We start from the raw sequence: 17,621 nt of genomic DNA, 5'->3' as shown, positions 1-17,621 counted from the left end.
AGTAAAAAGCCATTACTGCTCTAGTAGGAACTTCTTAATGACTTGAAAATCAAAAAGGAATCCTACAAAAAGTGTAAACATGGGCAAATTGCTAAGGAAAAGTGCAAAAAAACCAAAACAAAACAAAAAACAAAAAAAACCCTAACAAGCATGTACAGAGAAAAATCAGGCTAAGGCACAAAATGAGTTATACCTAGCAAAGGACTGAAAAACAAAAGGGAGAGGTCTTTAAATACCTTAGGAACAGGAGAATGACAAGGGAAAGTAGTGTAGGTCCTCTGGTTTAGAAGGAAAGATAATAATTGATGACACAAGGATGCTGAGGCATTTAAAAACTATTTTCCTTGAGTCTTCCCTGAAAAGATTAATTCTGACTAGATACTCAACACAGTTAATATTGAAGTTGTAAAATGCCATTTAATTGGTTAACTGGTTAAACATATTGTTTAACCAGTTAATGGACTAAAGGGGAGAAAGGGAGGTGTGTTCCAGCCCAGCTGGAGCGGCCTACCCCCGCCCAGCATTGGGCTGGTACAGCTTTCCTCCTCCCTCCTTCCCTTCCATGGGGCTGGAGCAATTGCCTGCCTCCAGCATGTGGGGAGCTACTCCAGCCCCCACGATTAACTTTAACCAGTAAGTCTCAGTGGTTAAAGGTGAGGCTTATCAATTAACCGATTAAACCTGCACATCCCTAGTTAATATTAACAACTGTGGGAGAAACCAGATGGAAGAATATTTAGAAAAATTAGAAGTACTTCAAGTCTGCAGTCTTAAAAGTTAAGTACATTAGTAGTACTCAAATTGACGGGTACCTCAAGAACTAGCTGAAACAATGTTGTAATCATTAGCAGTTAACTTTGGGAACTTCTGGAGGAAGATGAGACGCCAACAGACCAGAGAAGGGCAAACATATTATCTGTGTTTAAAAAAAGTAATGACCCAGGGAATTGAAGTTAGACTGACTGGTATAGCACACCCGAAGAAGTACTGGAACAAATTATTAAACAGTGCAGGAATAGTGGTGAGCACCTTGAGGATATTAGGGTGATAGATAAAAGTTAGCATGATTTGTCACAATTGGTTGAAAGACCATTCTGAAAGAATAGCTATCAATGGCTCACTGTCAATCTGGAAGGGGTGAATTTAATGGATAATGGAGTAAAGCAGTAGTCTCAAACCTTTTTAAGTGTGAGATTGCTTTTTGAATTTAAATGCAATCCAGGATTTACCTCAAACCCAAACACCCTTGCTTGCCTCCTTCCTGCCCCTTCTCCAAGGCCTCATCCTTTCTCACTCCATCCTTCCTTCTCCATTCCCACTCACTTTAATCAGGTTGGGAGTAGGGGTTTGGGTATAAGAGGGCTTCAGGACTAGGGCCGGGGTTCGGAATGCGGGCTCCAGCTGGGCACTACTTACCACAGGTGACTTTTGCCTGGTGGTGCAGTGTGGCTAAGGCAGGCTCACCCCTATCCTGGCCCTGCAGCACTCCCAAAAGCAGCCAGCAAACTCTCTCAATACCTAACCCTGTCTGCTGTGGGGAGATGTGGTTCAGGGTGTAGAGAGGGGCACCCTGACATCAGCACCCCCTGCTTTTCTTCCTGGGCCCTGCACAGCAAGCAGGAGGCTCCCAGGGATGAGGTGCCCCCTCCATGTCAGATGGCAGGAGCAGCACGGCACAGCTGAGAGGGGCAGATGAAGTACAAGCATTTAATAGCCTCCCAGCCAAACCTGTCAGGATCACCTATCAAAGGTTCAAAGATCTACCAGTAGATCCCAATATACTGGTTGGTGATCACTGTAGTAAAGAGTATACTTAAAATATTTGCATATGACATCAAACTGGAAGGGTTTGCTAGCACTTTGAATAATAGGTTTAGAATTCAAAATGAGCTTGACAAATTAGAAAATTAGTCTGAAGCTGGCAAGATGAAATTCAATAAAGGCAAATTCCAAGTACTTCACTTACGAAAGACAAATCTATTGTACAACTACAAAATGGAGAAAAACTGGCTAAGAGGTAGCACTGCTGGAAAGGACCTAGGACTTACAAATTGAATATGAGTCGTCAATGTGATACAGTTGCAAAATAGGCTAGTATGTTTTTGAGGTGTATTAATGGGAGTAATGTATAGAACACAGAGGCCGGAAGTAATTGTCCTTGTCTACTTGGTACTGTATCCAATTCTGGACACCATACTTTAGGAAAGATGTGGGCATCAGTCCTCGGTTCCTTCTCTACTGCCTCAGCCCCACATAATACACTAGTGTCGCTTCCTTGATGTACTTGACCCTTTCTCTTTCCTTCTGTGAAGTCAGTTTAGTTTAGTTTTGTTGTTCTCATAGTTAATTATTTTAGGTGAAAGATCTGCTTTCCTCTCTATTTCCCCCCTGCTAGTTTGTTGTCTCCTTCGCTACGTCTACACTGCACCTCTCTTGCGCAAAAGCCTATGCAAATGAAGCACAGATTAGCATATAGCCGCACTTCATTTGCATAATTAATTAGGGACTGTTTTTGTGCCCACAAAACAGATATTGTGGATTAATGCCCACAAAACAGATATCAGACAAGATCACAAAGAGAAAACAGTTTCTTGCCATTTTAACCAGAAAGGACACTCTCTCAACGACTTAACCACCTGCATTCTGCTACAAAGACCTTTTACATATGCACTTGAAAGGGAATCCTCTGAACTGTCATTCATGTTAAAATTCGACACTTTCCAAAAAGGACTTAACAAACATTTGAACTATCTCACCCATTACCAAGATAGTTTCCCCAATTATCACCTCTAATACCATTAACTCACAAACATCCCACTCTCCCTACCTCTAATATCATCAATTCACAGACACTTACCTTCCTTCCTCCCCTCCCCCCCCGCATCCCCCTCCTGTTCTGCAATGTGATTTGTCCTTTTCATATTTGTTCATTTTTTTAAATTGTATCCTTTGGTATATATATATATGGTTGTGACTACTTTCTTCCACTATTTGATCTGAGGAAGTGGGTCTGGCCCACGAAAGCTCATCATCTAATAAACTATCTTGTTAGTCTTTAAAGTGCTACATTGTCCTGCATTTTGCTTCAGCTACCCCAGACTAACACGGCTACATTTCTGTCACTGTTGAGTAAGAGACTCTCCTGTCTTCACAAAATGCTCCCTTTTTGTAGCTCTTAAATCCACTGCTAGGAAGAATAGGGATATAAAGCTTAGACCATTCCTTACTTTGAGTCAGGCTGGGGACCCTCACCCTTCTGTACTAGGAAATGTAAGTGATTAGTTGACTACCAAATAAGCCTAGGCTTAGTGCGTACATGAGTCACTACTCGACTAGTTGCTGTCCTACCCCCCCCCCCCATCTTCTGTGTATATATCAGAGGCACCAAGAGGGAGGGAACAGGAGCCAGTTCAGGGTGGAGCCAGCTTAAAAGCCGGTTTCCTCCAGCATTGTCATGGGGTGGGGCATGAGAGGCAGAGGCACAGCAGGGGAAACGGCATGAGCGGGGAACGAAGCGGTCCCTGCTTGTGCTGGGTCCTGACTATTGCACCTCTTCTTTTGAAATGTGCAAGAGCCATCCATGGCCCCTATACTTTTCAAAGGTAGAGGCGCAGCAATCAGGACTCTGTGCAAGTGGGTCCCACTCTGTGCTTTGGTCCCACTCACGTGGGTTCCCCACTGCGCCTCTTCCTTTGAAATGTAGAAGAGCCGTGAGTGGCTCTTCTACATTTCAAAGGAAGAGGCACAGCAGAATAGCAAGCCTCCCTTATTGACTAATTGAGTAGTCAATGGAAATTCCATCAACTACTTGATTAGCTGATTAATCGAAATTTAACATCTCTATTCTGTACATCTGTCCCCAGATGGACCCAGCAGCCCATGTACCTTGGGATATGCTTCCCCCAAGAAGAATAAACCTTTGGAAAACTCTGGGAATACTTCTGAAAAGAGACCGGATGCTTAGATAAATGATCCAACACCAGAAAACACCATGAGTCTGGTCTCCAAGGGTCTTATGGAGGGCCAAGACCCTTCCTTTGGTACCAGTTGGCCTGCGATGGTGGGTCTGGGGTGGGAAAGACTTTGTATGAAATGCTTCTCTGAGGGCAGAGGGGTGTAGCACTGGGACATGCCCACCATTTTATTCTTTGTTCCACAGCTTGTCTTTTGCCATCCCCAGCCTTTTCAACCAGAAATCTATTACAAGCAATCTGTGTTTGCAGTCTGCTCTCTTTGGATCACTTTACAGTCTCTTAGGTTTTTTAGATCTGTTCCTTTTGACAGGACATAATTATCAATTATAATTGATCCTGTCATAATTGATCCAGTTGGCACCACTCCTCATTTACAAAGTTTATATTGGTAACAATCAAGTCAAAAGGATCTGGCTAATACACTCCCTTTATCTCTGGTTTTAAACCTCATTCTCTATGACAGTCATCGTATCCCTCACTGTGTTCTTCTAAATGTCCATTTAGATCTGCTTCAATAATTAAGTACTTAGCTTGTGGTATTTCTTGTATCACTTGTCCAGCACTGTCTGTAATACTGCCTCTTACTCAGTCATACAACCAGTCTACAGCATATAACTTCATATAACATTAAATGTATGCTGTCTGCTCAGTGCTGTTCTAGCTAGTCACTGTTCCTTTCAATGTCTATCTGCTATCTTATTCTTTAATATTTCTGCTATGATTGTTCTTACTTCATTCCTCCTCACTATTGAATTATGATACTTATTTTGTAACCTTCCCTGATATTTGTAAATTTCAATCCCTTCCATTTTGCCTCTTACATACAATGCACATTCTTCTTCTCTTCCAAGTCTCAACTACTTCTTTTGATTTCACAGTCATTGTTCTCACATGTAGGGGATCCAAATGTAATTCTTGGGTTTGCCCAAGAGTTATGTAGCCTTTTCCCATAGTCATCAGTTGAAATGGTCATGAGTTTCTTCTGGAGGTTGCCCTAGCCCTTGAACTGAAATACTCCCTGAAGTCAAAGACACATTGAAGCATTTGTGATTAGCACAGTTGTTACAAACTGACTGGCTAGACCTGATGTTCTTGGTTTAAAATCTGAGTCCCTTTTCCTAGATGGAGTGCCTACCCTGGCTTAGGAACCTCATCTGCCCGGAGCAGTCTGGTTATAAAACACCCCAACTTTCAGTTAAGAACACCTCTGCCATGAAAAGTTGTAGGAGTTTAACTGATAGAGACTATATATTATGCTGGCTGAATGAAGTATTTTCTGGGGATTGAAAGCTTGTCCTCAAACCACCTCAATCAGGACAATTCATCATGAATTAGGGATAAAAAGAATTTGAACTGTAAATGTGAAGGATTAGGAGTGAGACTTTTTTGGGGGGTTAATATGACATGGAAAGTGGATTTGAACATGACTTTGCTTTTACGTTGTGTTTTTATATTTGCTATTAATGGACTTAATTTTGTGAGTTTCAGCAGCTGAACTGTTCAGAAACATTGTCAATTAAATAACTAATAAGCAAAGGGTGGGTGCAAATTAGGATGGATTGGCGTTAGCTTAATAGTCTCTCTTAATTAGCTTCTGAAGCCTAATTGTCCATTTATATCTAGCGTGCTTCATAAAAAGTTATTGTGTCTGTTGACCTATAAATATATTCTGTCCATTCTGCATTGTGGTCCTGTAACAAAAATACCAAGTAATATTTTATGATCTACGTTCTAGAACAGTAATCAAGCAAACAGTTTTTGCATTTTTTTAAAAAAATGAGTTGAAACATGCAGTAATGTGATTAAATTCAGTACAACAATATGAATATTAAACTAATCCACCTGACTTTGGTTGTATTTTATTACTGTCATATAAAAATATTTTTTGATGAATAGGTATTTGGTGATAATTTTTATCATAGCACAGTTCCACAAACTATGTTGTTCAAATCTTTGTATGCATGTGTGTGTGTATAAATTTATATTTATAATATGTATAATAATTTAGTGGTGGCTGGTAATCTGAAATGATCAGTGAAAAATAACATTTGCCAGGTTGTAGGTGTGAGGCTATATTTTTCTAAGGAAAAGGTTTTTAAACTGTCAGTTTTCTAAAACAAGGTAACAGACACACTATCAATAAGTCCTTATAAATATCTATCAAGGAGTTCTTCCAAATTGGGAAAGAGCCAAAGGACAATTTTGGTAAAATGGACTTAATCTGAAATAATGGTTATTATAATTATTCTGAAAATGAAACTGATATGACATATATTCATGTTTCCACAGTTGTTTTCACCATCTAGTTATTGCCAGATTTTATTTGAGTTTATTATATTACTATCATATATTCCTTTACAGTTTAAACCACATTGACCTGAATATGCAAGTATAATAAACATTGTTAGAATGTTGCAATAAATATTACCTTCTTGTTTTTTAAAAATCCTGTCAGTTTGAATATTCAGAGTTGACTAATTTTAAAAAAAATCTTTTGATAGAACACTGCTTGGACATCAATTCATCTAAGTGCAAAAGTATGTACTTCAGTTTAAGCACGTGCAGAAGTCCTATTGATTTCAGTAGGATAATTTATTCTTGAAGTTAAATTATGTGCTTAAATTATTTACTGAGTATGGATGGATTTACTCACAATCTTAAAGTACATACTAACGTACCTGACAGAATTGATAGCTTAAATAAAGTACATAGAATTATGTGTATTCCTTTGTTGCCCTGCAGATATTTATAAGGTCTTATTAAAAAATAAAATGTAGAGCAACAGCAGTAAGCATATTCAGTCTTTTGTTCTTTTTCCATTTTGTGCACATGCCTGCATGCTATCTCTTTAGTTTCAGTTTTCCTGTTGATACTGATAAACGTAGACTTGAAGAGCCAGGGAAAAAACATACTTGTGACCTTCCCTTGAAGGGTGAAATGAATGTGGTCATCAAGTTAGTATATGAGACAGGAAGCTCAATTGGCCATCAACAAAGCACTGGAAATGGTTTTACACAGAACGGAGCCAAATCCGCAGAATAAACAAATTGGGGGATTTTTTTGTTGTTGTCCACTTCTTTCAGTTTTAATAATTGTACGAATTGCTTATAAATATAGTGTCTAATTCTGTTCGGTTCACATTAGTCAGAAATGTGATATACAGATGCATGGAATTTCTTTAAATATAAATTGTAGTTTTATCTGATTGTTATAAAGCATATTTAACCAAAAGATAACATTTAAGATTTTCATTGGGTGAAGTAAGTAATGACAATAAGATTGTGTAAAATGTTGAGTAAAAGTAGAAGAATATGTAGAATTGTTTGTAATTATCATACAGAAGTATGGCCAATTGACCTTGGTAATTCTGCTCATATGAATGTAGAGGAATTAAATCTTAGATAAATGCTTATTTTGAGTTGAGATCCAGTAGTGATCAGTAAATGGTTGGTTACTGTTTATTGCTGTAAACTCTCCACCTAAACTTGTGTCTGAACAACAGTTAATCTTAGGTGCAGCTACTATTTACAAACTGTAGTAACAAAACAAACAAAACATTATATGGTGCCAGATTTATTACTGTGTGCATTTGCGTGTATTGTAAACTGATGAAGGGCAATGAAAATTACTTTTACTTTGTGTAAGTTATTTATTTCAGTTGGGAAAGAATGAGCCTAATCTTCAGATTATGACATTATAAAAATTAAATATCTGTCTAAATATCCTTTCTTGCTTGTATTATAGAGTTTAAATGTTTTATAATGACATAAGGGTGTTTTTAACATGAGCCAAGGCCATTTAAAAACTTGAAAAATATGCATAATGTATCAAACACTTAATTGCTTAAAGATGTAAATTGTTAATCCCTGATTTCACAATTGATCTCAATGGGACTTTCTCGTGCGAAGTAAGCACTTCTTCCAGAATTAGTTCCTTGCAAGATTGGAGTATTTTATGTCTCGTATATACTTCTTTCAGGGTCAAATTCATGGCTTGTGCCAGAAACAAAAGGAGCAATTGTACAAGGAGGATATGGCCATACTAGCGTCTATGATGAAATGACAAAATCAATTTATGTTCATGGTGGATACAAAGCATTACCTGGAAATAAATATGGACTGGTGGATGACCTTTACAGATATGAAGTTAATACAAGGACGTGGTAAGTAGAATTAAGAGTATGGTAAACTAAGATCAAAATAACATAAGATGGTTACATAAAATAACATGAAATTGAGTTAAACATACTACTGTAGACTTCCGATAATCCGGCACCCTTGGGACCCAGGTGGTGCCGGATTATCAGAAATGCTGGACTATCAGGAGGTACTCTGGCAGGGGCGGGTCTCGTCGGAGGGCAAGCGGGGGAGGGGGCGAGGGTGTGCCAAACCCTCCCTCCTGCTGCAGGGAGGCAGAGCCTGCGAGCGGTGGAAGAGGAGAGGCGGTGACAGGCAGGCAGCTGCATTCAGGACCGACACGCAGTTAATGTGGATCCAGCGGGAGTGACTGTGACTGTAACTGACCAGAACGTCCTGAATGCGGCTGCTTTGGTACACCCTCGCCCCCTCCTCCTCCCCCTCCCCCTCCCCCTCCCCCTCTCCCACCGACCCCTACCTTCCCCTGCTCCCCCCCCCCCCCCCCCCCGGCAGTAGAGAGGAAAATTACATTAACTGCGTGTCGGCTGTGGATCCAGCCGGAGTGACTGTAACTGACCAGAATGTCCTGAATGCAGCTGCTTTGGCACAACCTCGCCCCCTCTTCCTCTCCCTCTCCCTCTCCCACCAACCCCTACCTTCCCCTGTCCCCCCCCTCCCAGCAGTAGAGAGGAAAGTTACATTAATTGCGTGTTGGCTGTGGATCCAGCCGCAGTTAATCAATTACTCTAACAACTTGAAGCAGCTGCCGGAGCACTTCCGGGTTGCAGTTGGTGCCAGACCATCAGGCGTACCGGACCACTGGATGCCGGACCACTGGAGTTTTACTGTATAATGAGACATTTACAGTATTTTCTTTATTCATGTTTATTATTTAGTTGGAATAACATAAACAACAACAAATAGTCTTGCAGCATCTTAGAGGCTAACAAAACATGTAGATGGTATAATGAACTTTTGTGGGCACAACCCACTTCTTCAAATTAATGGATTTATTAAAAATCCTGTTTTTAAATAAATAGAGGATGGAGAAGGAAAAAGGAAAACAAAAAAGAAGAAAAGGGGAAAGTAATGGTAAATTAGAGTGTCCATGCTGCATGAAGCTGATAGAGAAGGTACTAACTGTTCTCCCACTAACTGGTCAGTGAAGAGGGAGAAACAGTAACAGGAAACTTGGAAATGGCAGAGATGCTCAATGACTTCTTTGTTTCGGTCTTTACCGAGAAGTCTGTAGGAATGCCTAATATAGTGAATGCTAGTGGAAAGGGGGTAATTTTAGAAGGTAAAATTAAAAAAAGAACAAGTTAAAAATCGCCTAGAAAAGTTAGATGCCTGCAAGTCACCAGGGCCTGATGAAGTGCATCCTAGAATACTCAAGGAGCTGATAGAGGAGGTATCTGAGCCTCTAGCTATCATCTTTGGAAAATCATGGGAGATCGGAGAGATTCCACAGGACTGGAAAAGGGCAAATATAGTGCCCGTCTATAAAAAGGGAAATATGAACAACCCAGGAAACTACAGACCAGTTAGTTTAACTTCTGTGCCAGTGAAGACAATAGAGCAAGTAATTAAGGAAATCATCTGTGAACACTTGGAAAGTGGCAAGGTGATAGGGAACGGCCAGCATGGATTTATAAAGAAAAAATCGTGTCAAATCAATCTGATAGCTTTCTTTAATAGGCTAATGAGTCTTGTGGATAAGGGAGAAGCGGTGGATGTGGTATACCTAGACTTTAGTAAGGTGTTTGATACGGTCTCGCATAATATTCTTATCAATAAACTAGGTAAATACAACTTAGATGGGGCTACTATAAGGTGGGTGAATAACTGGCTGGATAACCGTAGTCAGAGAGTAGTTATTAATGGTTTACAATCCTGCTGGAAAGGCATAACAAGTGGTGTTTCGGAGGGGTCTGTTTTGGGACCGGCTCTGTTCAATATCTTCATCAACGATTTAGCTATTGGTATAGAAAGTACAATTATCAAGTTTTACAGATGATAGCAAGCTGGGAGGTGTTGCAAGGGCTTTGGAGGATAGGGTCATAATTCAAAATGACCTGGACAAATTGGAGAAATGATCTGAGATAAATAGGATGAAGTTTAATAAAGACAAATGCAAAAGGCTCCACTTAGGAAGTTTCACACATACAGAATGGGAAGCGACCGTCTGGGAAGGAGTACGGCAGAAAGGAATCTAGGGGTTATAGTGGACCATAAGTTAAATATGAGTCAGCAGTGTGATGCTGTTGCAAAGAAAGCAAACATGATTCTGGGATATATTAACAGGTGTGTTGTGAGCAAGACACGAGAAGTCATTCTTCCGCTCAACTCTGCGCTGGTTAGGCCTCAATTGGAGTATTGTGTCCAGTTCTGGGCACCGCATTTCAAGAAAGATGTGGAAAAATTGAAGAGGGTCCAGAGAAGAGCAACAAGAATGATTAAAGGTCTAGAGAACATGACCTATGAGGGAAGGCTGAAGGAATTGGGTATGTTTAGTTTAGAAAAGAGAAGATTGAGGGGGGACAGGATAGCAGTTTTCAGATATCTAAAAGGGTGTCATAAGGAGGAGGGAGAAAACTTGTTCATCTTGACCTCTGAGGATAGAACAAGAAGCAATGGGCTTAAACTGCAGCAAAGGAGGTTTAGGTTGGACATTAGGAAAAAGTTCCTAACTGTCAGGATGGTCAAACACTGGAATAAATTGCCCAGGGGGGTTGTGGAATCCCCATCTCTGGAGATATTTAAGAGTAGATTAGATAAATGTTTATCAGGGATGGTCTAGACAGTATTTGGTCCCGACATGAGGGCAGGGGACTGGACTCGATGACCTCTCAAGGTCCCTTTTAGTCCTAGTATTCTATGATTCTATAAGTACCCATTGCTTTTTTTTTTAATTTGGAATGTAGCGGACCATCCAGCCAATATCTGTATTTATACCTCTGTTATAGGGATCAAACTTATAAATGAACTTAAGTTCTAAGGCTTCCCTGTGGATTTGGCCTGTGAAATTGGCCTGAATACGGTGACTTTGATATCAATTAATGAATGCCTGGGCAAGTTAAAATGTTCCCCAACAGGTTTCTTTGTGTTGCCTTTTTGGATATCTGATTTGTGTTCATTAATTATTTCTTGTAGAGACTGTTCAGTTTGGTGAATATCCATGGCAGAGGGGCATTCCCTGCATTTGTTGGCATAAACCACATTAGTGGATGTGTATTAAATGAACCTCTGATGTAGTGGTTTATGTGCTTAGGTCCTATGATGATATCGCTTGTATAGATGTATAGACAGAGTTGGCGTTGGGGTGGGTTCCTGGATGATGGAGATGTTCTGCGTGGTTACTGGAAAGAATTTGTTTGAGGTTAGTGGGTTGTCTGTAGACAAGGATTGGCCTGTCCCCCAAGGCCTGTGAGAGTGAGAGGTCATTTTCTAAGATAGGTAGTAGATTATTAATAATGTGTTGGAGGGGTTTAAGTTGTGGTCTCTAGGTCGTGACAAGTGTCCTGTTGTTTTCTTTTCTGGGCTTGTCTTGAAGTAGCTGATGTCTGGGTACCTTCTGTTGAACAGTTTTTTCACTTCGCGGGATGGGTGTTTCAATTTTAAGAATGCTCTATATAGATCCTGTAGGTGTTTGTCTCTGTCTATGGGATTGGAGCAAATCTGGTTTATGTTAGGGTGTGGCTGTAAACAATAGGTTAAGAAATGTGTCTTGGTTGGAAGCTAGAGGCATGTAGGTAAGTGTAACGGTCAGTAGGTTTCTGGTATATGGTGGGAGAAATGTGTCCGTCATGTAATTGTACAGCCACTCTCCGAGTTGCGAACGGTCCAGTTACGACCGTTTGCACTTATGATCAAAGCTCCCATGGAGCAGTTGTAAAGGCGGTCCCCGAGTTACAAACTCAACCCGCGCTTACGAACAGCGCAGCCGCTGTAACTCAATGGGGTCCGAGTTACGAACAGATCGAGTTACGGACAAGTATTTGGTCTGTAACTCATTCATAACTCAGAGAGCAGCTGAGTTGTAGTGTCAAGGAAGTGGCTCTCATGTGAACTGATCCAGGCTGAGGTTGATGGTGGGTGGAAGTTGTTGAAATACCTGTGAAATTCTTCAAGGGTCTCTTTCCTGTGGGTCCATTGATGTCATCAATGTATCGTAAGTAGAATAAGGGTGCTACGGGGCGGGAGCTGAGGAAACATTGTTCAAGGTCAGCCATAAGATGTTGGCGTATTGTGGGACCATGTGGCTGCCCATGGCTGTGCCACTGACTTGAAGATATAAATTGTCTCCAAATTGGAAATAGTTGTGGGTGAGGACAAAGTCGCAGAGTTCTGTAACCAAGTATGCAGTGGAGTCATCAGGAATGGTGTATGGGACAGCCTACAATCCATCGTTGTGTGAAATTTTGGAGTTTCTACATCTGTGATGGCTAGGATGGTGTTTTCAGGCAGATTACCGATGTTCTGTAGTTTCCTCAGGAAGTCGGTGGTGTCTCAAAGATAGCTAGGTGTGCTAGCAGCGTAGGGTCTGAGGAGAGAGTTAGTTTAGCCAGATAATCCTATTGTAAGTGTGCCAATGCTTGAGATGATGGTTTGTCCAGGATTTCCAGGTTTGTGTATTTTGTTGTAATGATTTCATAGTTTTCAATGTTGGAATTTTCAGAAAAAATATACAGGGACAGTTTTCCACCTAAACTGACAATTTATTAGAGAAAGCATACTGTGTAATTAATTTTAGAATGTTTAGTATATTAGTTTTATGTTTTAAAAGGTCTGATCATTTTAAAAACATCCAGAAGCTTTAATGTTATGGAACGTCTTTTTGGAACTTAAGGATATCCTACTAAACTCTCATTCCTCAGCAGGCTTCTCCTACTTCTTGTTGCCTTCTTGGAGGGATGCCCAGAGATCTACAACTCTTATCTAATAAGATTGTAAGCACTTAGGGGCAGGGACTATGTCTGTGCTAAACACCTGTATATATATATAGTGCTCAGCATGCAGAGGCCTCGGTGTTGATGAAGGCTGGGCTTTGCTGAATTTTATATTTTTTTCTACATTCAACAATTCATAAACATTTCATTTAAAGGTTTTTATTTTCAATTTTTAACTTTTTATTTTTACAGTTGTTGGAAATTATGGGGGATAGTTAGATTTAGATCAGTACAGACAGTGGGGTTGCAGGAGGATCTCAACTCTGACAGCAGAGCTGCAGGGGGTTCCCAGCATGGCTGAAGGGTTGAGACATCAGGGAAGAAAATACAGGGGAGGTTGCAGTTGTGGCCCAGTGGAACAGAGACCTCCATCCAGGACTGCGAGGAGAAAGATGAGCTCCTTGTGCTGATAAATACTTCCTGCCCATGGACAACTCCCATGGTCCTGGCTGGTGAGTAAGTGAGTGGGGCTGTGATAGCTGAGAAAATGTTCCCATTCCCACCACAAAAACGATTTAATGGTTTTGAGCTTATCCATTTTCTCTGCTCTGCCAGGACCACATACTTTCTTACCCCATTCCTGCAAGCATAAGGGATATCACTGGCTCTATAGTAGTGCAGGGAACCCTCTGCAATCTTGCTGTTACAAAAGTGAGTGAGAGAGACTGCAGAGGACTCTTTGGGTACATCTACACAGCAACATTATTTTGAAATCAGTGTTATTTCGACATAACTTAGTCCGCATCTACACAGCAAGCAGTTATTTTGACATAATTTCAAAATACTATCAAGCTGGAGGACTTGGACTCCTGTAACCCTCATTGTACGAGGAGTAAGGGATGTCGGAGGAAGAGTGCTCTATTTTGAAATAAGTGCTGTGTAGACGCTCCCAATTTCAAAATAAGATATTTCGAAATAAGCTATGCAATTGACGTAGCTCGGTTTGCGTGGCTTATTTTGAGTTGAGCCCTGTAGTGTAGATGCACCCTTTGTGTTGCTGAGGAGCTGGTGATACCAGATCCCTGAAGGTGCAAGATGGATGGGAGCAAGGCACTCAGGCCAGCTGTTGCTGAGCAATATGTTGTTTCATTTAGTTTCAGAATGTCAGGTGACAGGGACATTTATCGACATACATTGATTTTAAGAGAATCCTACCATGCCTAGTTAAGGCCTTTAATAATGGTTGGTTCAGGATGATGACACCCGTGCACTCAATCACACTCAATATCTTCCTTTTTCACTTTTCTGGAGTAAAAGTGTAGGGAGGGTGGTGGTGGTGTGGAGTTTCTCCCCCTCTTTCTTTCCATTTACGTTGTTTATTTATCCATTTTTCCACACTCATCTTTCTCTCAAAGAACAACTGACTGCATCTGTGCCTGTTGGCTACAGCACAGTTGATTGCATCTGTAACTCCATCTGAAGCACAATTGATGATAGCTTAGATCATCACGATATCCTTCTGCTCAGTGGAGCTTTACGCAGGTGAAAGGTGATCATCCTTAGAGAGAATTTTTTCTTCTTTCTGAGAATCCCCTTTTTGTAAGACTGCTGCAAAGGACTAGTAAACTCTGGTCCTCATGTCTAATTAGAGGGAAGGGGTGAGATGGCTGTAGTGAACTACTTCTACCACTTGAGGCTCACTGGTTGATGTTCCTGTTGAAAAGAAATGTCTGTGGAGCTGTAATGAGAGAGGTCAGCTGGGACTGACCTCTGTATTATTTTTAAAGTATCAAGACTTTGGCCATATCAAGACTATTGATAGTTGTATGATTTTGAGTCTCCAGTTGATGGCTTAATAATGTCTACTAACCTTCATGGCTGTAAATCATAGCCTGATCAATTAATTCAGCAAAATGATCAGTTTGAAGGAGTTACAATACTGGTGAAAATATCAACTCTGTTTTAAAAAACATTCATATTGATAGGGTAGTTATACAGTATTTAAAATTAATTACATATATAATAATTATGTAATTATGTTAGGTGAAATCCTGCTCTGTCTGTTATGGGTGTGGTGTACAGTGTGGCCCTGATTCAGGGCAACACTTAAGCACGTGCTTAATAGGTACTCACAGTAAAATTAATATTCTGTTTTTAAGCATCATACTTTTTTGTCACTCTGTCCCTCATTTTTACTGTAATTTATTAATGCTATTTATGTGTTCTATGCATAAACTGACCTTTGAATTTTTCACCTCAGAGCTGTTTTAAGATCAAGCTCCATATCAGAATATTTTATTCCTCCAATTTAATATTTGCCCTGGGCATTACTGGCTTCATTTAAAGGACAGAAGGTTTGCTCTCAGGTCAGCTTGTTGGAAATGTTAAGAAACGTGTGAGTTTGATTTGACTGCTGAATCTGTATTGTAAATGCCACTAGCTTAAGGCAATTTGGCAACATTAACAGAAGAATTTTTTCTTCTTTTTATCTATTTTTAAGCAAGCAAATTCATAATACTATCTTACTGTAATCATCCACAGCTTAAAGCATTTTCCACTGGCTTATGAAAGGAAAATAATATCATAGTCTCTCTTTATTTGAGGGAACATCCAGTAGTACAATGAAAGCATTAATGATTTTTTTAAATACAGATGAGAGAAGTTTTTAATAAGACTTACAGCTATTTTTGTTAAATTATAATAATTTTGGCCATTATAATGCTAAACAATTATCCTAACTAGTTAATGTAATACAGCACTGCCTTTTATTTCCACTTCTGTAAAATTATCTTTGTATTTAGTCCCTATTTCATATATACGCCCAGTATATTTCTGTTAAAGTGTATAGGACTATTGAAAGTTTTACAGGCACTACTGATGACAGTTAGGAAAGAATACAATGTGAAGGGCTAATCTTAGTGAGTGATACATTGTGTACATCATGGATTATCTTGGGAAATTAGCTACTGCTTATTTTTTTAAGTTTATCTGTATGCATTGTTCCTTTTTTGTGTGTATGTGTCCAGAAGGCAAGCACAAGTTATTTTGTTTTTTGAGTACTTGTATATGTCAATTATACCAGGTATCTGATGCCAGACAGCTTTTCCTAATGGAAATGTCCCTGCCAATTGTGGAGCAACTTGTGCTGTGAAGTGATGGTAGAAAGGGCAGTTTCCCTGCCTTTTTCTCAGTTCATTTTTACCTTCTGCAGTTGGTGGCTGGAGCATTAGTGTTTCTTGTGAACTATTTACATAGCTCTTACTCTTTTGCCCCTTTACACTCAAAAATCTTTATTTTTTTTCATTATGTGTCATCATGCCTCCAATACATTCTAAGGGAGGCTTCCCTGACACCAGCATCAGAACCTCTTTGGTTACTGAAGGGACGTTCCTCAGAGATTCCTCCAGTCCTGTGAGTCACAGGAGTTCTCTGTCACTGGTATCACCTTCTTCTTAGCCCTTACCAGAGAAACATTAGGGAAAAATGCTATCTGGTTCAGTTGTGACAGAGCAGTCTTTCTTAATTCCTACAATTTAACAGCCCATGTCTATCCTGATTATGGTGGAGGCCTGTGCAGTGGCCAGAGATTTACTGTGCCAGAAAATACCACCCTTCTCCTGTGTTGTAAATTGAGGATTCTCATCCAAGTTTGGTGCAGCATCCAAGATCATAGGCACTAGAGCACTCTACTGAAGTACTCTCCGCCTCAACTCTGGTGCCAACTCATCTGACTCACCTTTTGGTTAGAACCAGTCCCTCCAGACCAAATGATACCAGTGACCAAGAATCTTCTTATGCTTTATGTGGGTATTTGTCCAGATTACAGTCTCTGAAGAACCTTCCCAGAATCATACCATCCTAACTCTTGAAATATTCGGAACCCTTGTCAAATTTAGAGATAATTAAGGTATCCTGGCTCTGAGATTCTAGAACTTCTTTTTGTTCCTGTTCCCTCAGAATGTGGTTCCAAGAAAACTTTTGCTAGAGATTGAGAGGCTTGGGTCAGATGTGCCTGGGGCCCAATATTGTACCTACCACTGCAGTGGCCCTGTTGGATGCCTTGTAGGATGTCACCAACATCCAAATCTATTTAACTATTCCCCAGGGGGCTGGAGCATTTTGTATAGTGGAGCTGCAGTTGCTGGTACCTGCAGCCATGTAGGTAACTATAGCAATGTGGGCCAGTCAAAAACTAATCCTAGCAGACTGGATCCAGCCCACGAGCCGATATTTGCCCACCCCTGTACTAGAAGCAACTAACACAGTTCTAGATGACTTTAAGGTGCATCAGGAGCTCCTTAAAAGAGTGGCAGCTTTCCTAGGTATTCAAATAGCACTAATAGAAGAAAGTACCCATACACTCTTTGACATTCTCCATCCCATAGGGAAAAGGAAGGTTGCCTTGCCCATAAATAAGGACTGTATGCAGCCATCCTTCCATTTCATTAATTGCTACAAAAATGGAACAAAAATATCAAGTTTTCTCTCTTCGTGTTGTGCTGTTTTATGTATACCCTACACCTATATCATTAGTGGTGGCTACAAGAGTGAAAAGAGCTGACAAGTTAGAGCTAAGGATAAGAATAAAGATGTCAAGAAGCTTAACTTTATTGGTAGAAAAT

General features: G+C 40.2%; 1 protein-coding gene across 4 annotated transcripts in view; it reads left to right on the top strand.

Annotated features, from left to right (window-relative positions):
* Positions 1–17,621, top strand: part of ATRNL1 (attractin like 1) — a 999,362-nt gene that overhangs the window by 144,415 nt on the left and 837,326 nt on the right. For all 4 annotated transcript variants that reach the window (XR_012905692.2, XM_075935409.2, XM_075935410.2 and 1 more), the window contains exon 9: positions 7,953–8,136. Coding sequence is in view for 3 of the 4 variants with exons in the window: in XM_075935409.2 (XP_075791524.2) it covers positions 7,953–8,136 (184 nt within the window). In the remaining variant the exon portion in view is untranslated. The remainder of the gene's footprint in view (positions 1–7,952; positions 8,137–17,621) is intronic.

This window comes from Pelodiscus sinensis, chromosome 8, assembly GCF_052426305.1.
Source record: "Pelodiscus sinensis isolate ZL-2025 chromosome 8, ASM5242630v1, whole genome shotgun sequence".
Classification (NCBI taxonomy): domain Eukaryota; kingdom Metazoa; phylum Chordata; order Testudines; family Trionychidae; genus Pelodiscus; species Pelodiscus sinensis.
Note: the sequence above shows the minus strand (reverse complement) of the source record. Positions and strands in the feature narration are given on the sequence as shown.